The sequence below is a fragment of the Nuphar pumila genome, chromosome 8, assembly GCF_984573655.1.
Source record: "Nuphar pumila chromosome 8, dmNupPumi1.hap1.1, whole genome shotgun sequence".
Classification (NCBI taxonomy): domain Eukaryota; kingdom Viridiplantae; phylum Streptophyta; class Magnoliopsida; order Nymphaeales; family Nymphaeaceae; genus Nuphar; species Nuphar pumila.
The window spans coordinates 123,765,193-123,787,666 of record NC_143256.1 but is presented as its reverse complement, the minus strand read 5'-3'; the positions used below and the strand labels follow the sequence as shown (position 1 = coordinate 123,787,666).

Genomic DNA, 22,474 nt, shown 5'->3' with positions numbered 1-22,474 from the left:
TTCACACTGGTGTTTGGAAATACTGTTTTGGGAGATGAGAATGGTGTTCCGAATGGAGATAGGGTAGGAGATGGACCATTTTCAACTACATCCTCACAAGGATGGATGTAGTTGGCAACTCCAGCCTCATCTCCCATTTTCTTCTCCACGTCCATCACCCCTCCCATCTCCATTCCAACACCAGCTTCCAGACAGAGCTTAAATTGCATGATACTCGCCATCACCGGTGTTTTCAGTGTCCTTGGTACTAAAACATTATGCATACTAATCTTTTTTTTTTCTGGCTAGACCAAGGGAAAACCCCTCAATCATCGACCACAAAATGGCTGGCCTTCAATTGGTAAAACCCTCCCCTCTGATCACCAAGTACACCTGGCTTCGCACTCTGAGTTTTGAACCATTGATTGTCCTATGTCGGATGACAAACCAGGGTGGCCCCTAACCAGAAAGGTGGAGCCCTTACTGGCCATCCATTATCTTTATATTAGTAATGGCATGTTACTTACCGCCACAGTTTCTCACGAGACCATTTCCAATTCTGAGTAGTTCTTGACAGTCTTACTTCCAGGTCCTAAACAGTGACACGAGTTAAAAGAAACAAAGACATGGTTGTGCTCATTACTTCAACAGTGCAGCAAGGTAACAAAGTTTTTGTTGTCAGGAAAAACTAGCAAACAGAAGGTTCTGTAAATATAACAGAAACAACCACACTAACCCTCCACCACCACTCACTATCCTTATATTTATGCCCAGAGAAATAGTCAAGCTTCTGATACGCATATAGACTAGCATCTAGTAACGGCAAATCAAATAGAAATGTAGGCCTCTGCAGAGAGGAAGGCCATCATCTTCAGTAACGATCCTCAAAGGATGGTGGTCGCCCACGTGCAGGGCGGTCGTAGGGACCTGGCCTGTCTCTATAGCTTCCTCCTTCATAGCGTGCAGGGCCTCCACTACCAAAACGATCTGAGCCTCTCCCACCATCCCTTTCATAGCTCTTGTCCTTGTTATATCCATTCTGCGGATATCTATCCGAACCACCATAGCGATCGACACCAAGACGGTCACCACCAGTTGGGTATCTGTCACTTGGATAGCGGTCACGAGCCTCACGGCCTCCATATCTGCTATCTCTACCATCTATACGGTCTCTATCACCATAGCGGCCACCATCATAGTGATTGTCACTATAGCGGTCGCCTCCAAAGCGGTCACCACGGCCTCCAGGATACCTTGATCTGGATGAGAAGCGTCCGTCGTCACCACCAACAGCAGAGGGGCATTCACGGGCCCAATGGCCAGAGCGACCACACTTGAAGCACTCGGAACGTCCAACAGAGCCCCTATCACCCCTATCTCCCCCTCCATAGCTTCCACGGCCCCCACCACCATATCCTGAGCCATTATCCCCAAGCTTGGGCTCAGCCCGATTCACAGAGATAATTCGCCCATTCAGTTCCCTGCCATGCAGGTCATCGATGGCTGCTTCCATCCCCTGCCGATCTGCAAACGTCACGAACCCAAACCCACGTGGGCGATTTGTACCCCTTTCCAGCATGACCTGCAAAGTAGATCATGTTTATCTACCAATCCACACAAAAAGAATGACGAGCATAGTATCATCCCATCAACAAGATCTACAAGCTAAACTTTCAAGCAGAAACCGTTGCAATATCAGTACATTATTAAAATAAATTCTGTGATTCCAACACACCAAATGTTTCATCCACAATGCTGTTTGCAACAAGTCATAGCATCAAGGAGAAAGGAAAGAAAAGAAAAATCTAATATACATGTTTGGACAACTACTCAGCAATCAATGGGAAAAGACTAGAATTAAAAGGACGATGATTCATAGTGGGAGACAAGCAAACAACTGATTTCTTTGCTCCACTCTTCACGCATGGAGAGAAGGAATTCAGTCAAGACCCACAAAACATATGGAACTCATAGTTTAACATCACGCTCTATTCTTTATCAGAATTAGAACCTATGCTACGAAACCAAAAAGAACAACAACAAAATCATGCCTTGATTCAAAAAGACAGTACACGCTAATTGGCATTTACCTATACCCTGTGATACCTTGATGTTCAGCAATACCTTAAGCCCTTAGAAGCTACCTTACTGAAAATTGATGCTCTATTCATTGGAAGACCTAGTCACCAGACAATGCAACCATTATTCATTTTTCCTAGGGTAGATAATAAGGATCTAATCTTATACTTTTGAATATTTGTACCAATCATTGAAAGGAAACAGACAATAATACCACATTCTAGAAAGGACCATATCTTATGCTTTGGTCACAGGTCAACAATAACAGCTGAGAAAGTAGAAGCTGTGATTGTTGGTCACAAGGTCAATCCAGTGATCAACTTTCACAAGATTCAAGGCAAAAGCAATCTTAGCTGGCAACTACAATCATAACTTATATATTTTCATGTTTCACTAACCTTGAGAAAGTGTTGTGATTGTGATTTACAATCACAGGTCATAAGAAAATCCAAGAATCACAGGGAAATGCAAACATGCCCTTAATGTGACTGGGAGAATTTAAAGACCTCTTGTTCTGAAGAACAGACAAAAATTCAAGTTGGCTTGGTCATTCAAGTCTATTTGTCATGGTTGGAGCCATCAACATTACAAAAATAGTTTCCAGATACCAATGCCAACGATTTTACAGTTCTTTGATTCAGGTATAATCCTACTAAAACTTATGCTTTCCCACTCTTTATCGTGTAGCATATGCATAGCTTCCTGAAAATTACTATTTCTTTTATGATTTGTCAATAATGTTGAACTTTAAACTGCTGAGCTGGTGAAGCCCGAGCTAGCGAGCCGGACAGCAAAATAACAATTCATCATCTGAAAGTAACAAAAGCATTTGAAGCACAGAAAGCTTCGAAGGCATATGTTTAAAGAGACATTTGCTATGGGTGCAATAGAATACAAAATCTCCCTTGTATACATTTCACAACTGTGTTTTGCTGAAATTCTCTAAATGTGAAATTATTTGGTGAGCCATAGTAGTGGATTGAGGATAGAACGTAATTTCAACGATCATTCTTGGTGAAGGCAGAAGAAAAAGAATCAAGACAGAATGAATAAAGTCTCATATGCACAACAAGGATAACCTAATCATGCTCAAAACAGTTTTCATTACCCAAATCATAATGATCAACTTTATATAAAATTCATTCTCATCCCCTTACAGTAAATGCATGTTAATGAGGTTATACTTGGACCTGCAATTAACTTTCATTGTGTTGCTGCTATAGTTACAGCACAGAGGACAATTGTCCATGAAGGACCACCACAGTAATTAAGGAAAAAAAACTTATGAATATGATGGATTATCAAGATCCAGGCCAATGCAAGACCATCCAAACTTTAGCATCACCAAACAGAGGAGAGAGCAGCCCCAGATTCATTCAGACCAAACCACAATCACAATGTCTTTAACATAAAATGTTGCTAGAATTATAATAACTGTGCTCTGATACCACACTACGTTCGAAACCACAGGAAATTAAGAAACTAACTCACCAGTTGAACTGTGAAAAAATAAATATTATCATAGGCAACACCCCGATATAAAGTTATAAACAACTAATATGCTGATGGCTAAAATAACAACTGGATTGTTTCTTTTGTGAAGAGCTTATCACTGCACTCACTAACATTAGACTATTTGTTCTAAATATTTGCAGGAGACACCTTGACAACTTTCTTTTCTTCTCATGCTCAAATAAACAGGCACACACATGCAACCATGCATGCAGCAAAGTTACGAGAAGCTTCTTAGATGGGTGGGAAGCTCGCTTCGGAGGGGGTGATACTCCTTGCTTCCGAAACTTGATGAGAACCTTGATTCCCTCACACTTCTCCTATGCTTTCAACACGCTTTATCTATTCTTCTTATATGTTCTCTTACTCAACTTTTCATGTTTTTTATGTGTTTTCTCTCACTCTCCTCACTAACATCCATGTGCTTTCTCTAAATTGGTAGTCATCATTTTTAGATTTTGTTAAAAATTTAATTCTTACACTAAAAATCATGAAATTTAATATTAGTCACTTTTATTTTAGTTTTTATTTGTGTTTTATTTTGATTTTCATTCAATTCTTATATTTCTTTTTTTATTCCTCGCTTCCCGCTTCCTATACATTTTAAAATGCATTGCTTCTCACTTCCTCTTCTCGTATCGATTCCCAGTTCCGCTTCCAAGTCCGGTAACCTTGGCATGCAGGGATGAAATACACATGGTTACCATAATTCCTAACAAGAAATATTCAACCAATCATCTACACAAATGCAACTATTCTCTAAAAAACATCATAGAAAACCAAACATTTCAAGCAACTATTTATTGAAAGCATTGCAGCATCTAATTGTGAGTTTAACAGTGTATGAAGCACAGCTAAAATATGAAATAGCAAGAGCTTGCTGCCTTAGTTAAATGACAAGACAACTATTGGATTACGATGTCCAACAATAATCAGGCAAAACCTCCAAAAGGGGTATCCATCATGAGTCCACCAGCAACTTGAATAAAGAGTATCCAATCTAATCAATAAGTTCAATTATAGAAACCACTTGAGTAAACAAAAATCATGCTTGACAGAGTTTATTAATCATCAGTACGAGTTCTTACTCAAGGCAGCAGCTCCTGAACTTGTGGGAAATCTCGTTTCCTTTCAATTCAGTGTCATCCCCAAACCACAACACAAACAACAGAAAGAACAATATAGCATTTTGCCAACCTCAAATGATGCAGATTATCCAGAAAGTTCAACCTTCAAATATAACATCTTCAAATTTTCACAGGACTGACTAAAACTAGCATGAGTAAGCAGAAAATGTTGTGGAAGATGAGTTTTCTACTGAAGCAAATAGCTTTCTTCCTCTATGTAACATTTTTTCCATCATCAAACTGCAAGTAGAGACAGCACCTTCTGGCAAAAGCCAACATCGACGCACAAACATTCAAGGTGAAACGGAAACCACAATAGCAGGTCAAGTACAACATCAACTTCCACAGCCGAGCACTGTCAAACTTTGGCAAAACTATAAAAAATTCTCCCTTTCTCTCTTATGAGTTATGTCGCGCTTGTGTTCCACTTTCAGACTCTAACTGCAGGTGGTGTCCAGGGGAAAAGATAATATTATTTTCTTCCCAACAAAGATAGAAAAGAAGAGGGACTCTACACAAAGTCAGTGGCCAATCACAAGCTATGAGGATTTCCTGTCACTAACAAGGACATTCCATAGAGCATTACATTACACAAAACTAGTACCTCCACAAAAGTGAACACGATATTGATGGATTTTAAGACTACAGTTTTTTATTCAAATGTTGTTCTCACCCATCATTTCCTTGATAACTGCAACACATAACATTCTCTCAAACTGATTGGATATGATGTGTAACACGATGCAGTAGAATGAGCCACTGCATTCTTCTGCCACATACCAAAGATAGAAGCAGCACTGAAGATACTGATCGGCATTTGATTCTTTGACAACGTTGTCATCAATATGCTTCAATAGGAAGAGAAAGAACTTAGATTGGTCATGGTGACAAGGTGCCTGTAGCTTCAAAATGCTTCACAATTGTACACAGTGAATTGTACACAGTGCAACACTTTTATGAATAGAACTTGGTGACTCATAAGCAAAAACTCAAGATGATTTCGACTTTCAAGGTACAAATAGCTTCTTCCAAAGGATTCCATAGCCATAAAAGCAATGATTGATCTTGTTTTTTACAACATATGTTCACAGAACTGTAGTATGGTGGAACAGTAATAGCATCAGCATGCTCGGATCTGAGACTCTCGGAAAAGCAAACTAAGCTCTAGACCGTGAAACAAGACTTTCTTGTCATGCCAACCATGCAACATTCGACAAATTACCTTCACTGTCGCATCTGTAGTCACAGTATCTTTCTATCTTAATGAACCCAAAAATCAAAGACAATAAAACTTTTTGGTAAGGCCGACTGCAAGACAGGATAACAGTGGCATGACTCGTTCTGCAAGGCATGACCCAAAAGTTTTGGAATCAAATTTACACTATCCATGACAAGAACATCACAGCGGAGCCACACTGAAAGTTCTTGTATGTTCTGAAATATTGAAAGTACTATCGGCTGCACATCCTCCTGCAAGGTTACTCACAGCCATTTCCATATAAAACAAAAGAAACAGAAAAGACCATCTGACACATGTATCTGGTCTATAGGTTCCGTTCCATGTGTTTTCGATTTCTAGTTCAGATTGATGGCGGTGGTCATAATCAAACTCTTTTAAATCTACAACCAAAAGGCAAAATCCTATGGCAGGAACATCAGATGCTGATCTCCTCTGCATACCGATCTCTGATACAACTAAACATGATCACATCAGCTAGACGATGACTGTCTCTGCCAACACAAACAACGGTTCCGCAACTCGAAGAACATCTAACACAGAAACTAACCTAAGCAATCTCTGCGAGAACGTGCGCAAATCGATAAGACAGTCCTCAGGACAACCCCTCTCTCCGCGAGATGCATCAAGGTCAAGAGAATACAAAAGCTAAAGATTACATAGTCTGAGCACACATACTCTGCACTCTCAGTTCCGTTCCGATCCTCTCCCAGAAACTAAAAACAGGCAGATCCACAGAGAAAGATCTACAAGCAGAGCAGAATCCAGTTTAAAAAAAGGCTGACGCAAGCAACCCAACAGTAGAGTTCCCACCAGCACACTAGCCAATTAATCAACCTCACCAGACCGTTCCAGAATTCCAACCCCAAACAGGCAAAAAAAAAGAAAAAAAAAAGTTAATTGATGCAAAAAAAAAAGAGGAAACTAAAAAGACTTCAATTGCAAAACCTAACCCTGTAAATAAATGGCAAACTTTCAAAAGAAAAGAAAAATCTTCGGAAAAAAAAAGAAAATATGCTACTAACAATGGCAACTCAAAGGGGGCATATTCAGACTAAAACGAACAAAGAAACTGAAAGAATCCGACAAACCCTAAGAGATAACAAACGATACCGAACGATAAGAAAAAACTAACCCTAATCCCGACCGTACCTGGGCGTCGAGAACCTTGCCGAAACGGCTGAACGTGTCGACGAGCTGCCGATCGGTAGTCTCCCACGCCAAACCCCCCACGAAGACGCGCATATCTTCCTTCCCCGCCATCTTCTTCCCTGAAAATAAAACAGGATAAAGTGGGAAAAGATAAAAACCAGGGCTTTAGGAGGAATGAGAAAACAAAAAGAAGAAAACCCCCCAAAGAGTTCGAAGAAATAGAAAAAAACCCTAGAAACGAAGGACTGTAGATCGAGGACGAAAGGGGGAAAAGGAGAACGATACGATGGGACGCGTACTTACGGTATCTGAATCAAAGGAAGAAGACTTCAAACCCCCCGCCCTCTCTCTCTCTCTCTCTCTACAGAGAGATCGTCTCTCCTCTTTCGGTATAAAAGAGAAGACTCTCACTACCGTTCGGCAACGCATTTTAAACCCTAGGAACGCTTGCGGGGACGTGAGTCGCAATGGCACGGATACGATGCGACACCGACTCCAGTTCGCCATGTAAGCATAAATATTCAATCTTTTAATTAGGACTTAGGTCAATTTAACTCATTAAATGATCAAACTTTCATCTGGGTGTAAAACTTAGGTAAATTCACAACTTATGCGTATGCATGTCTTACCTGGATGCATAAATGATTTATATAGCTTACCCATTTAGTTACTTTTGATTAAATGGTATGCTTGCAATCATACACCCTTATGTTATAATTCATTGAATTTTAAACCTTGTGAAGATTACCGAAACACTTGCATCGAGAGTGTGGGAATATGACTACTCCATTCCCTCCCAAGAATGACACCAAGGTTATAGATGCCTTTGACTTACCTGCTTGTGGTCCGATTTCAAAATATTGAACTGATTAAGCAACATGAATACTCAAAATGATTATGACTTTGATCACTCGGTACATACTTCATGGTTCTTTGACTTTTATATTTCCTCTTCATCTGAATTGTTATGTTTGTTTCTCATTCATCATTGAAACTTTCACATGCAAGCAGGTCTCTTTCATAGACTCATGGCTTTTATCATTGAATCCTATTAAAATGGCTTCTACTTCGGGTAATGCTGAAATCCAGCAGTGTTGAGGGGAACCAAATTCTTCGAGGCAGATTGTTTATTCTTTTGGAGATCACTATTACTTCAGAAAAGAGCTTCAGATATTAAACCTTCTCATTGGGTATCATTATTCTGCTCTTCTCCTAATTATGTATTATTTCTTTCTGTAAATGCAAAAAAGACTCGAAAACACTATAAATCGCTATAGGAAAGCCCGACAATACTACAAATCACTATTGGAAGACCGGATAACACTATAAATCATTGTGAGGCTCGTTGGAGACCCCAAAACATTATAAATCGTTGTAGAAAAAACCCGACAATACTACAAATCGTTGTTGGAAGACCGGATGACACTATAAATCATTGTAGGGCTCGTTGGAGACCGGATAACACTACAAATCGCTATAGGAAAGCCCGACAATACTACAAATCGTTGTTGAAAGGCTGGATAACACTATAAATCATTGTGGAGCTGGTTGGAGACCCAAAAATGCTACAAATTGCTATAGGAGGGCCCGACAATACTACAAATTGTTGTAGACCTCGTTGGAGACCCGACAACACTAAAAATCGTTGTAGGAAAGTCATTAAAAAAATCATAAAAAAAAAAACAGAAAAAGAAAAATAGAAAAAACGTGGGAAGGGGTGTTACAAAAACTTCGAGCAAGAAACAACCGAAGAAAACATGAGCCCCACGATTAAACAAAACACTTTATTGCTCTTTTTCGATAGTTAAAAGAGGGAAAAAATCATACAAGGCCCCCAAGAAAATTTGGTCCGGGGGGCACTGCCCCCCCCCCCCCCCCCCCCGAACCCCCACCCGCTGACCGCACAGCAGGACCCACGCCGGGGGGAAGCCCCCGGACCCTGCTTCTGTAAGGGCAAAAACTCTAAATCAGGCTCCATAACTCATCAAGTTGAATGATGCTACCCCACGCTGAGAGGATCCCCCAAACCCCCTCCTGTAAGGGCAAAAACTATGAATCAGGCTTCACAACTCATCAAGTTGACGATGCTACCCACGCTGGAAGGAGCCCCCAACCCCCCCCCCCCTGTAAGGGCAAGAACTCTGAATCAGGCTCCACAACTCATCAAGTTGAATGATTCTACCCACGCTGAGAGGAGCCCTCAGACCCTCCTTCTGTAAGGGTAAAAACTCTGAATCAGGCACCATAACTCTTCAAGTTGAATAATGCTACTCACGCTGGGAGAAGCCCCCAAACCCTTATTCTGTAAGGGTAAAAACTCTGAATCAGGCACCACAACTCTTCAAGTTGAATAATGCTACTCACGCTGGGAGGAGCCCCCAAACCCTTCTTCTGTAAGGGTAAAAACTCTGAATCAGACTCCACAACAGTCAATGTGCAGGTTAGTCGGTGCTTGATGGAGCAATGTAGGATCTTATGTTGGATGTGCACAGAAGCAGAAAGAGAAGGGAGAGAGAGTGTGAGAGGGTTGATGTTCATGGCCTCCTCCAAGGGAGATTTCTTTATCGGATAATCCTGCAGTGCAGAGGCTTGGTCTTAAATAATCACCTTTGGGGCACTTAAGTTTTTACAACCACTCTTTTTTTAGAACCGTCATTTTTTTTGGCACCAATGGAAGAGAGGATACTTAAGTCTTTGCAATCGCATCAAACTCCAACGCTAATTAATGCTGACAAACATGGGGATACGAGACACACATGTTTAAATACGTGGTGTTTTTTGGGACCCTCGAGCATGAGATGCCCTGTTCGGGGGGGGACATATAACTTGCTTCGTATGTTTATGTTCGTGTGCATTATATTAGCTATTTTAGTGGTTTTCTGATTGTTGACAGTCGTGGCTTTATATGAGCTTATTTAAAGGATTTTCTGTAAAATATAATTGCATGAAGGATTTTATGACACGTTAAGAATGTGATAAAACCGCATACTGATATTTCTCTGCTATCAACCACTACAACTACTGGTTAAAGGGAAAATAAATTTTTATTCGAACTTCATTTGTCTTCGTTATATTGCCTTGCTATGTCACACAGACTCTTTTAACATGACACTGCACCCGCACCCAGGTAGGTGTGACACTTGGACACAACTTCCTTTGTGTTAGGTGAAGTCCATTTCTATCCAAAAGTAGATTCAATTAATTCTAATAAAGTCCATTTTTATCTATATTATATATATAAATACATAAATGCACACAAATACACGTAGTGTTAACTTAAAACTGTTAAAAATTATATATATATATATATATTCTCCCTGCACCCTCGCACCCAAGTTTTTTTAAAGTGCCACATCCACACCCATACCCGCGCACCCACATCCTCACCCGCACCTATGTAACATAGTTGCCTTGATGTGGTGTGATTGCAACACTTGCAACCTGATTCATGAGCAAGAGGATTTTCTGAAGTCAGTGTGACCTTTGGTATCTGAGAGGTTTGATAATGAATTCTTTTAATTTCCCGTTTAAATTTGACTGCAACAAGGTGCATGGTAATGTGAGTGTATGCATGATTGTACCTATTTGAGCGGCCATTCTTGAGGGTTCCCAAGTTCCCACCATTGAGGGCACGTTTGATGCCCAGGACACGAGTCGGACCCTGGGGAGTCTAGCCCGTGTGTCCTCATTTTTTGAGACAAAACAACCACCATTGGGGCTGCTTTGTCCCTGGGGCAGGGCATCCCAAACACGAGACAACCCACCTGCAGGGATCGTATTGTCCGCGGGCAAGTTTTATCCTGCATTTCAAACGACCCATGAAGTAGCAATCGGGCCTTCTTGATTATATTGTCATCTATGGGACATTTAGACCAATTGGTACGGTACTTTGTGTTGGTGTTAATTCTATATCTTCTTATATACTAGTCATATTGAAAATTTCATACAAATGATTGTCTCTACATCAGACAACACAAAAGGATGTGTATCCATATGAAGCAAGGATGTAAACAATTTGAATCCGGATAGGATGTGACCAATACCATATTTGACTAATTGGATGTTGGCTAAACGGATTTGGATTCAGATGGTGAAAAGCTCATAAGTACCAAATCTGCCTTTTTAGGTGTAAATGGATTCAGATACCTGTTATATTCGATAGAAAAAATCAAAACCATGTCTGCATCCGATTACCAAATGAAACTAAATTGAATAAAACTGGGTCGGATATCATATAAAATCTGATTCATTGTTATCTCTAGCAGTGTTGTGAGAGGCGTACGCCTCAGTACTTGAAGCGTACACCTCACAGGCGAGGCACACACTCAAGGTACTGAGGCGCACCCTCAGTACCTGAAGCATTATGGAATTGCTTTGAATACATAATTATCTAAAATAATTTCAAATATAACACTGTTTGGATTGCCCTCACTATGATTTCAGCTAAATGTTTGATGCAAGTTTCAATAGCATTAATATCTCCCGATTAATTGCGTGGTGGTAAACCACTAAAAATCTTGCATTAGTATAACTAACTTAAATTTACATATACCTGTATATAAGTAAGAGATGTACGCAAAAGTGCATTGATGAAAAACTATAGTTTCATGATAGTTCTATTGTATGTATGCATTTGATATGTAAGAATTTTTTTTGTTTAGGCCGTTTTTGATGAAAACAAATTCAAGGTTGTAATTTAAAAAAATTGGAAGCTATTTATTTTTCAAGTCCTTCAAAAAACTTATATTTACTAAATCAACCATCAAACAAACTCATATATGTATATAACAAACTCATATATGTATATTTATATTAAAAAACCATTTACCAGTGCTATTTTATTAATATTATATATTTTATTATTTTGATCATGAATTACGCTTCAATGCCTCGAGGCTTACGCCTGGCTTCATAACATGCTCAACGCCTCGCTTCGCCTCATCGCATTTAACAACCTTGATCTCTAGTATGCAGGCATACAGTTTTTCTCTGCCTATTGTTTTTGTCAAATATGGATTTAGCAGACAGCAGGACAGTGTGGGGGCATGATTTGTAGAAGATGGACCTCCACAACCGGAGGCTTGCCCATGCGCGGTCTGTGATAAGTATTTTTCCCTTGACCTAGCCTAAACTGCTATTTGGATACATATTATATGTATTTGGATTTGGATTACCTATCGGACTTGGATTCTGCTCAGACTCGAATTCAGATGTAAAAATGAATACCAAATCTGGATCCAATTATCAACTGAATGCCATATATTTCTGCCGAATTTGATTAAATGAGTTCAGATATGTGCTCGCGATTCTCACTAGACCTGGACCCGTTAAAGGGGCAGGCACATGGATCTCATCTGGAACCCAGTTCCGCTTATTCCTATTTCACAGGGACACGCCGTTTAGGGTTCTGTGTTTAGGAGATATGCATGAGCCGTGAAGCCACCAGATAACATGTCATAATGCGTATGAACAAAATTATATTATTTTTAATTTTGTATTACTTTAATAATATTTTTAATGATGCACACTTTTAATACCAATTAGCGTATCGTACCAGAATCGAGTCCCCCGTACGTGTCCGTATCTTTGTGACATGTGTGGTCAACGCGTTGAAGTGATTTGAGGGGAATATCCTTCACACCGAGTGTTGACTAAGTCCATGTTAACTACGACACAGCCTGGTTCATCAATCAAATCAACCAGTTCAATAAAGCCTCTCTTTCTCTCTCTAGAAATTCAGAGGGACCGATCGTTGGGAGGAAGGAGAAAGGGAGGAAAGAGGTGTGTTTTCGATGGACGGTGATCGGGTTCATCGAGGTGCCGTCAAGTGTGCGGCGTGGATTCGCCGCGGGGACGAGATTTACGCTCTCCTTTGCAAGTCTGGACATGGGTTGTTGCCGCCAATCCTGCAAATCTCTTCCTTCGATCCTACGGCTCTCTCCCTCTCTCCCAAGGTACCCTTTTACTTGGTCCTCTTCTTCATTGATTCAATCCCAGTTTTTCGATGAGAGAAACAGAGTAGAAACAAGAAGATGATGGTGGTCATGTTTCTTTGGTTCTGTAGGCCGAGTATGTGTGCGAGAATGGAGACCCCATTTGCGTCGCTGTTCATCCCAACGGAGACGAGATCGTTTGTTCGATGCGGAATGGTGTGAGGTAAGAAGAAACTCTTCTTATTTTCTTATTTTTTTAATTGCATAAATCGTTCAATGGTCTCTTGTTGATTTGTGTTTTTCATCATTTATGGTGGTTTTAGTGATGTTGGTTGTCCTAAATATTGTGATTTGCGAGGTTGGTGCCTTGGTGGTAGTATCAGTTTGTGAATGAATTTTTTGAGGGGTGTTGACTGATGGCTTATGCCGTGAGAATTGAATATGTTTTTAGCTTTGAGTGACCAATGTGCATGGTTGTGAAGATGTTTTTGTATTTTCTGACCTATTTACGAGCGATAAGTAGCTGAGTCTGTATTTTGGAGTCACAAATAGCTAATTCGAGAAGATTTGTGTTCAAACCACAGTGAGGCCTAGAGACCCTGGTTCCCTAGTTCTAGCCTATCCCTATTGGAAACTATGGCTACCACTGAGAAGATATGTGCAAAGAAGGAATTCTGGTTATAGAAGCAGTCCAAGACTGACACCCTGTGAGAAAGTAGCGAGACTCAATGAGGGAGAAAACTACTCCCAAACCACAGGGATTGAAGTTATCATGTGGTGGTGCTTCACGCAGGATGAATTTTTGTCACAATAGGGACATATCTGTTCAAGCACCATGGTAGTGAACCGAGGATAGATCTATTTCAACCGGGAGAGAGTCATTTAGGTAATTTTTCCTAATAGTGAGCTAGGTTTGAGGCACAAACTAGAACATGCAGTCAAGCTTAACCAAAACCCAGTAAGAACTTTATCTTGTTTTTTGTTTTAATTGTCCATTTTAAGTGAAATAATGAAAGAGTTAATGCTTAATTGGATTAACAAAATGGCCTAGTAGATGAGTATTATTCGACTGGGAATGCTATTGTTATTTAATATCCAATAGGTGACTACTAGGAGAGATTATTTTCCTTTTGAATATTAGTTATGTCTTTAACCCCTTTCCCTTCTCTCGCAATCTCAAGTAGGAGAGCCCTGGAGAATACTATTATCTATAGCCATTTGATTGGAAGCCTTGTATATAGTGCAGTCTCCTGTCTCCAAGTTACCTTCATTGTACAAGTTGTTGATTCATGAATTTTTTATGGACAATGCATCTTTCTTTCCCGCCCTGCCCAATTAGGCCCATGGGCCTAATGAGTAGGTCATTGGCTAGGCATCCACCCATGGGCCTGGCCCCAATTGGCCCTAGGCCCAGCCCTGTCAACTAGGGGTGGCAATTTCTGACACGACCCGCCAACCCGACCCGCCAACCCGCCTCTTAGGCGGGTTCGGGTTGGGCTTAAGCCAACCCGTTTAATAAACGGGTCGACCCGTGTAACCCGTTTATTAAACAGGTCGGGTTCGGGTTGGGGGTATGCCAACCCACCAACCCGGCTGACCCGTTTAATAAACGGGTTAGGCGGGTGTGTCAACCCGCCAACCCGTCTGCCCGACCCGTCAACCCGTCAACCCGACCCGCCAACCTGCCTACCTGCCAACCCGATCCGTCAACCCGCCAACCCGACCCGCCAACCTGACCCGCGAACCTGAAAACCCGTTTACCCGACCCAACCCATTTATTAAATGGGTTGGCGGGTCGTGTCGGGTTATCCGTTTATTAAACGGGTCGGGTTCGTGTTTGCCACAGCCAACCCGTTTAATAAACGGGTCGGGTTCGGGTTGAGGTATGCTGACACGCCAACCCTCCAACCCGACCCGATTGCCACCCCTACTGTCAACAGGCTGGTTGGTCTGTCCAAAATATGGGTTGTTGAACCTATCAAATGTGGATTTTCAGCTTAATCGGACTTGGAGCCACAAAGCAGATTGAATATGTCTATCTTGTCAGGCCTGCAAGGTCAGAATACTAGTTGGACATGGACCTAATTTTAGTGTTTGTAAACCATATCCGGATCCCCCATGATGTCTGAATAAAATTCAACTGGTTAGCAAGGATTTACCTGATTAGGATGACTATCATTCTTATCTGTCTAGACAAGACCTGGACCTGGTAATGGTGGCTTAAGCTTGGCTACAGGTCTGGAACTGACAAGGTCTTCCCCAAATCCAACTCGTTGGCAGCCATGTCCAGATCCATCTTGAGTTCAGGGAGAGGGTTAGGGTTTGTTGTGTGCCTAGCTACATGTGAGGGTGTTTATGTTTCTTGTTTCTAATTGTAATGATAAACACCTCTCACCACGTTATATCTTGTAATGGAGTTGAAACAAAGTTTTATATCCATAATGTTTGATATTTTGAGGCCACTTAAACATTATATTATTTGTCAATATCTGATTAACTTCACCAAAACTATTTTGATCTAACACGTCTTTTTAGTTACCATTGTGGTGCATTAATGGTCACCATTATTGTGATATTTTGAATTTCTTACAAAACTTCTATATCATGAAATTCAAAGCATTATTATTTTGAAAATTTTAGAGAATTTCTTGATGCTTCAGTAATAGGAACAAATTGTCTTGAATTATCATGAGTAATAGTGCCACCAATACTGCATTATTAGATGCTACAAGCATGAGGTTTGTGGTTATGTGTTGCTAATGTGAGTGTCTGGTAGTGGATGTTAATGATGATTTCTTTTATCATGCTATCTTGGAGATAATTTTCTTAAAAAAATATCAATATTCTATCTTGAGTTACTATTACTAGGTAAAATGTTATATGAATGTAACTGCATTGAAGCCGTCCACTTATTGGAAAACAGATTGCTTGATGTGTCTTCTAGGGAGCCGAGTATAAAATTTGTTGCAAAAGACCTCCGAGATCTTCAAGGTGTGGGCCCTCAGAAATGCCTTGCATTTAGTACTGATGGATCTAAATTTGCCACTGGCGGGGAGGTATGGTTTTGGATGCAGTGGACTTAATTTTTGAGATTCACTGAGCCTTTCTATTTGTAATAGTTTCAAACAACTTGCCACTGTAACTTGTCTCCATTACGTGTGATGTATATCATGCCAAATTGCCAATTAAATTTCTCAAGTAAATAATCAGGGTATCTTTCTTTGTGGAACAAGGCTATCTCGGTTCCAATTGGTTGTGGCTTCTGCATTTGGCCAGCATAAACTCTGTGAATTGATTCCTTGTATTTTTTTGGGTGTATGTGTATATCTATAGGATGGGCATCTTAGGATATTCGAGTGGCCAACTCTTCGCATTCTTTTGGATGAACCAAAAGCTCACAAGTCCTTCAGAGATATGGATTTTAGGTAATTCCATTAGACACCATGTTGAATTACATAACATGCTATATGTACCTAGATAATTCATACATATTGTCATGCTATGATAATGCAAATCATGATTGTGCATACACATTTATGTATTACATTATTCTCAAGTGCAAGAAATATTCTGGTACGTTGTCTTATGTCTTAAGATACATTCATATGTGAAAAATTGACTTCGATTGACACAAATATTTATTTGTTTTATTCTTGTGACCCTCCAGTTTGGACTCTGAGTTTCTAGCTTCAACATCCACTGATGGCTCTGCTCAAGTATGGAAATCAACTGATGGTGTTCCATTGCATTCCTTGACTCGTGACTCAGTAAAGATCAATTTTTTTCGCAGCTATTTTAGCTGGTTTTTTCTTGTAATTTGCATTGATTTAATTTTTATATTTTTATGTCTTTAATAAAGGATGAGAAGATTGAATTTTGTCGATTTTCCAAGGACGGAACTAAACCATTTCTCTTTTGCACTGTTCAACGTGGTACTGTAATAATTCGTATCCTATCTTACTTTTGAGAACATACTGTGATGGCTTGGCAAATATATAAACATTGTCAATGATTCCATCTCTTTGCGTTCATTTTGCAGATCTTGAATTTATATTCTTTTGATCTCAAAAAATGCAGGTGGCAAAGTGGTTATTGCAGTATGGGATATCATTACATGGAATAAACTTGGGCACAAAAGTCTATCTAAGAAGCCCGTCTCTGCATTTTCTATCCGTCATGATGGAAAATATCTTGCACTGTGAGTAATAGAACCTTTAAATCATGTTGTCTGGTTATTTAATATTGCATGCTGAATTATTCAAAGGAGATTTTTGGTACTCATTTGTGAATTCAGCTACTGAAAGATCTTAAAAGGTCCAACTTAAGCATATCCTTTCTAGTGCAACTTTTGTAGTTTTTCTAGTGCAACTTTTGTAATCATAAGCTCTTTCATTGAAATGAGTGCATATTTGATTCCACCTATTTTCCCTCCTTCAAATGTGCCATACAAACTAAGTTTTGAAGCTGATTTCAGTATTGTGCTATTTTTGCCAAGATTTTCCTCTGATGTATAGAAAAATGAAAAAAAATCTCAGTAATTGCTGCATCTGCCTAAGTCAATGTTGATGGGTATACTTAAAAGATAACACAAAGATCATGGGCATTGTTGATAGTGATATGAAACACAGAATATAGAGATGGTTGATCTTATCCTTGCATGAGATCAATATATTTGATATTTTTTCTTTTTCATTTTACCAATGACTCACTCAAGCAGCACCTTCCAGATAGCTTGGCAATTAAGCATAAGGAATCTTCTTCTATGCTTTCTTTATGCATATATCAAGAGAGAGAGAGAGTATTGATCGCAGTAGTCCTGACACGTTTTTAAAATAGGGAAATTTTCAGACACGCACCTGAAGTTTTGGAAAATTTTAAAAAGGCACCTAATTTTGCACTAATAAAAAACAAACTTCCATCCATTTAACTTAGGTTTTCGCTAACCCAATATGGGTTAAGAGAGTTAATTTACTAGTTAACCCTTCAAAGACTCCTTTCCTCTTTTTTAGGTGCATTTTTTGAAAAATATGATGTTGAGGGTAAAATGGTAATCCCACACATTTAACATCAAACTTGACAGTAGTAAACTCCTGGGTCTTTTTAATTAACCACAATTTTTTTTAAGGTGCGCTTTTAAAATTTTCAAAAACTTGCCTTTTGATTAATGCCCAAACTTTAGGTGCCTTTTTGAAAATTTCTCTTTTAAATAAGATGGGGAACCATTGCTTTGGTTTGCATGTCCCCTTATTGGCCGAGAGGTGCCATGGTGACTGTGGACCTGTTTTGGTATCCACAGTCCCTGAGTACTCTCTCCCGCTGGGGATAGTTTCCTGTTGGCTTTGGCCTTGTGGCAAGGTAACACACCCCAGGTATTGACTGTTGACATCCTTCAACTTGAACGCCTTAAGCTCACCCACTTGGCAAGGTGTGCAAAGCCCTTTTGGGTGTAGTCCCAACTTAGTTGAACTACTATCAATGATAAAGTTTGCCTAAAAAAAGCAGAGATGGCTGTTACACCTTATCATACCATAATGTTAAATACACTTAACATATCTTTTTTACTTTACCAATGGGCAGTTCAAGCAACAACGCCAATAACTTTGCAATCAAATATGCAAAGTTTTCTTTCATTGTTTTTTCTGTTCATACATAAATAGAAAAACTAGTTTTGACTGCAGAAATCAAACTTAACTTAACTTGAACTATTACCAATTTGTAATAAAACTTTGATCTAGCTCAAATAGAAGCCTATGAAAAGCTTTTGATGACTAAAGTATTCTTATAAAGAAGATACAAGTAGTTGATTGGAGGAATATGAACATGCACTGGAATCCAAGTAATAAAGTGAATGCACCAAAAAAAAACATTAGCTATGAGCTTTTGGCCTCTTTTTTTGGTTACTACTCTTGAATATCATTATTCTACTTTAAGTGATTTATCAAAATATGGATTTTAGTCTGCAAATAATCTACAGTTAACTTTCTTGGCATATTCCATATTATTAACTTTTACTGTTTTACAGGGGAAGCCATGACGGAGACATTGGTATTGTTGATGTGAAGAAGATGGAGCTATGCCAATGGGTTAAAAGGGTTTATCTTGGAAGGCACGTATCATCCCTAGAGTTTTGCCCAACTGAAAGGTAAATGTAACTTCAGTGAGTTTTTTTGAATAACGATACATTCATGCTTATCTCTTTAATGCCATTATTTTTTAATTTGTTTGATAGTAATGTTCTTGATAATAACACACTATGAAGGGACACAGCACCAGTTGCACTGTTTCCTTCTCCCTCTATGTTGCTTGCTTATTGGATTGGATGCCTTCCCGATGCATATTTCTTGAGATCAACTTTGGAACTTCCTCTCTATAGCAGTGAAAACTCATCATATGATGATATTTGAACATCCATAAGCAACCAGGACCCACTTATAGGGCATTCTACAAGATATTTTGTAGTTTCTTGTAGACAAGGAATCAATGGAGGTAGCTGAATGGTCAGGTCACACCATCATAACCAAGGGGTTAAAGTTTTGATTCCCCCAGAGGTTATTCCCCTGCTTGCCTATAAAAGAAAATTTCTTTTAGATAAGCTGAATAGACCCTGATTTGTCATACAAAAACTTTTCTATAACATCTACTTCTAGTAAGTGATAAGTTGGATACAACGAAGGTATTCCTTTCTAAGTAAGCAAAAACTGAAAAATGAATTCGGCAAGGAGATGAAGATAGGCCAGTAGAAAGAGTAGTCTTAGCTTAGAAGTTAGAAGTCATGAGGAATAGAAGATGATGGAAGCATTCTACACAAGTCTTTTTATTTCTTTTCTGTTTTATATTCTATTTTTTCTGCTAAACTGGTTGCTCCGAATAGGAACTGGGCTCAACATAGCACCTTTGCTCCTAAGATTTTTTTTTGCAAAAGCATAATTTAAAATTTATTTCAAGTGAAATTTACTTTGGAGTGAAAGATTGTGCATGTATTCAGAAGGGACAAAATTTTAGATTGGGTAAGTGCCTAGCGTTTTTGGTATTTTTCATGTGTCTGTGTGCATGAGAGTGTGTGTGTGCTCATGTGGGACAGTCACATTTATGAAGTGACAATTGTCCCTTGTTTCAACATAAAATTTCTTCAAATTATTACCAATTGGGCAGTTTTTTCGAGGCTTGCATTCAACTCTAACTGGAATCTAGACTTATACATACGTAATGTGCATATTTTGGAGTTTGTATGAAGCTCTCTCAATTTCTAAAGCTTTTTGGATGGTTTCTGTCATGGGTTGCATGATCTGGTATTGGATGATATGATCCATAAAGTATTCTGGTTCACTGACACCAAAGAAGTACCAAAATTTAGTCCAAAGCATGAACCCACTCTATTTATAATGGAACTTGGGGAAGGAGTTGTTCCAATTCTTGCCATGGCAGTGGAGTCAAATGGTAGGAACATGTTTATCTTTGTTGAAGCTTGAAAGATGGCAGTTCTATTCATTTCTGACATTGCTGATGCCAAAATAGGCTAGAAAAGGGTGAATGTGCATTTGCAGTGTGTGCTTGTGTATATGCATGCAGATATTATCCATTTAGAGGGTCTTCACTGGGATGTAATTAACCAAGTAGAGAATGTTGGGTTGCAGGGTGATGCTTTCCACGTCAAAGGAATCGGAAGCAGTTATCACTAGGCTTAATGTTCCAGCAGACTGGAAAGGTTCTCTCTCTCTCTCTCTCTCATGCAGGCACACATGCACGTCCATTTAGTTGTGTTCTTAAATGAGTAATTGCTGGTGCAAAACTTGTGTATTTCTGCAGAATGGCAGATATATTTACTGCTGTTGGGACTCTTCCTGGCTTCTGCTTTGGTGTTTTATGTGTTTTTTGAGAATTCCGATTCATTTTGGAACTTCCCTCTTGGAAGAAATCAGCCTTCCAGGCCACCAGTTGAAGCTATTATTGGGGATTCACAATCAGTAGATGATCTATAGACCCATAGTGTGCTTTCCGGGCAAGCAGAATATTTTTTCTTTCATTCTTTTCTGTGTAAATTACTTCATTAATGGGAGTAAGATCTGTCTTCATTTCCACAATTTCTCTTAAATTTAATGAAATTTATTTGTGCAAGTGTGTCTAGGTAATAAACTGGGTGAAAGTGAAACGTCAGTCTGTTAACTGGCATTTGATCATGAAGTGAAAGGTCGACCAGTAGCATTTGCCCCTCAGAATATCAGTTTTGGTTATGATAGAAAACAGTGGCTGTTAGATTGATCCCGTGTGGCAACCACGGCGTTTAGCGTATTGTTGTTTCTTTGACATTTGATTGGCTGACTCTGAAGTGAATTTGCTTATTGATATATGAGTCTTACCCTAGAACAGAGTTTTGTAGTTCAGCATCTCTTGTATTAGTTGAGTTGCTTTTATTTTGGTTGATACATGAGAGGACCATGATTCTAACATACAGTGAGTGAAAACCCATTTAGACCTGACCCGTTTTTCAAACTTGACCCAAATGTTTCCACATAATGTAAAACCGAACTGACCCAAACCCGTTTCATACCTGAACCGATTATATACCCAAACCTCTTTTTCTAATTTTTTTCATATTACTCCCTCCACTTTATCTCCTTGAGGGCACATTTGAAAGCGAGAAAGATTTTGGAAAAGTGATGCAAAATAGAAAATCCGTACTGATTTTCCGACCTTCCAAACAACAGACTTTTTCGCTGAGAGTTTTTAAAAAAAGTACACTTTTAAGAAACATTCCTCCATGGGATTTGGGGGGGGGGGGGGGGCGTTGGAGGAATGTTTCCTACCGAGAGAATTTCTTTTTTTTACACTCCATTCCACCCATCTCACTACATACCACCACCACCTTCGTCCTCTCTCTCATTTTTTCACATTTTCCCACTCTGCCTTTCTCATGCTATACAAACAAGCGAAAAACTTCTCATATCAAAAACTCTCTTAGGCATAACTTTTTTTTTCCATGAGAGTTTTTTCTCTTCCAAACGTGCCCTAACTTGGCTTCTCTTCACCCTTTCCCTACCCTCCCACCAAATATGGCAATAATTGTCATTTACTTCTTAATCCTTTTCAAAAATGTTATAAAAAACATCCCATTCTGTCTCTCTTTTTCGACATAGAAAGCCGGGGTAAGGCAGACCCCTACCAGTTATACAATCATACCATTGGGATTCAAACTTGCAACATCTCAACACAAGGTGAAGTGCACTAACTTCATACAAGCGGAGCCCCCCGTTGATCACACACACACACACTTTCTCTCACTCTCACATACGCATATTCACTCACCAATGTATAAAGTTTATAGATCCCATACCCAAAATATGGTGGAGGGTTACCATATAATGGAGCAAGTGCTAATAGGAGGAGTAGAACCTCCAACCTCGTGAAATCATACACTACCAAAATGAGCTATTCCATCCCATCTCTAAGTGTGGGTT

The 22,474-nt window shown here is 39.4% G+C and overlaps 2 protein-coding genes across 4 annotated transcripts; one reads left to right on the top strand and one right to left on the bottom strand.

The window, feature by feature from the left end:
* Window positions 1–588: 588 nt before the first annotated feature.
* On the bottom strand, window positions 589–7,506 carry LOC149830561 (glycine-rich RNA-binding protein RZ1C-like). 2 transcript variants are annotated; one of them, XM_090016611.1, is made up of 3 exons: window positions 7,390–7,506; window positions 7,087–7,205; window positions 589–1,561 (listed from the first exon to the last, which is right to left on the bottom strand). In XM_090016611.1, the coding sequence occupies exons 2-3, from the start codon at window positions 7,195–7,197 to the stop codon at window positions 851–853; spliced, it is 822 nt and encodes a 273-aa protein (XP_089872737.1). In that variant the 5' UTR covers window positions 7,198–7,205; window positions 7,390–7,506; the 3' UTR covers window positions 589–850. The 2 variants fall into 2 exon arrangements, with proteins under 2 accessions (XP_089872737.1, XP_089872738.1); XM_090016612.1 differs by having other exon boundaries at window positions 4,659–7,205; window positions 7,390–7,479.
* A 5,324-nt stretch (window positions 7,507–12,830) lies between these two features.
* Window positions 12,831–21,134, top strand: LOC149830560 (SEC12-like protein 1). Of its 2 annotated transcripts, none has more exons than XM_090015854.1 (10): window positions 12,831–13,040; window positions 13,151–13,242; window positions 15,943–16,075; window positions 16,353–16,444; window positions 16,687–16,735; window positions 16,879–16,951; window positions 17,097–17,217; window positions 19,042–19,161; window positions 20,654–20,724; window positions 20,826–21,134. In XM_090015854.1, exons 1-10 carry the CDS (start codon window positions 12,879–12,881, stop codon window positions 20,996–20,998), a joined length of 1,086 nt encoding a protein of 361 aa, XP_089871980.1. In that variant the 5' UTR covers window positions 12,831–12,878; the 3' UTR covers window positions 20,999–21,134. The 2 variants fall into 2 exon arrangements, with proteins under 2 accessions (XP_089871980.1, XP_089871979.1); XM_090015853.1 differs by having other exon boundaries at window positions 16,687–16,786.
* The last annotated feature ends 1,340 nt before the right edge of the window (window positions 21,135–22,474 follow it).

Bases quoted from the DNA above. Each gene is read 5' to 3' on its own strand.
- LOC149830561 (XM_090016611.1), bottom strand. From the start codon at position 7,197: ATGGCGGGGAAGGAAGATATGCGCGTCTTCGTGGGGGGTTTGGCGTGG. The intron at 1,562-7,086 runs GTACGGTCGGGA...TCTACTTTGCAG, and splicing joins GCAAGGTTCTCGACGCCCAG to GTCATGCTGGAAAGGGGTAC.
- LOC149830560 (XM_090015853.1), top strand. From the start codon at position 12,879: ATGGACGGTGATCGGGTTCATCGAGGTGCCGTCAAGTGTGCGGCGTGG. The intron at 16,445-16,686 runs GTAATTCCATTA...GTGACCCTCCAG, and splicing joins TTCAGAGATATGGATTTTAG to TTTGGACTCTGAGTTTCTAG. The intron at 20,725-20,825 runs GTTCTCTCTCTC...GTATTTCTGCAG, and splicing joins TGTTCCAGCAGACTGGAAAG to AATGGCAGATATATTTACTG.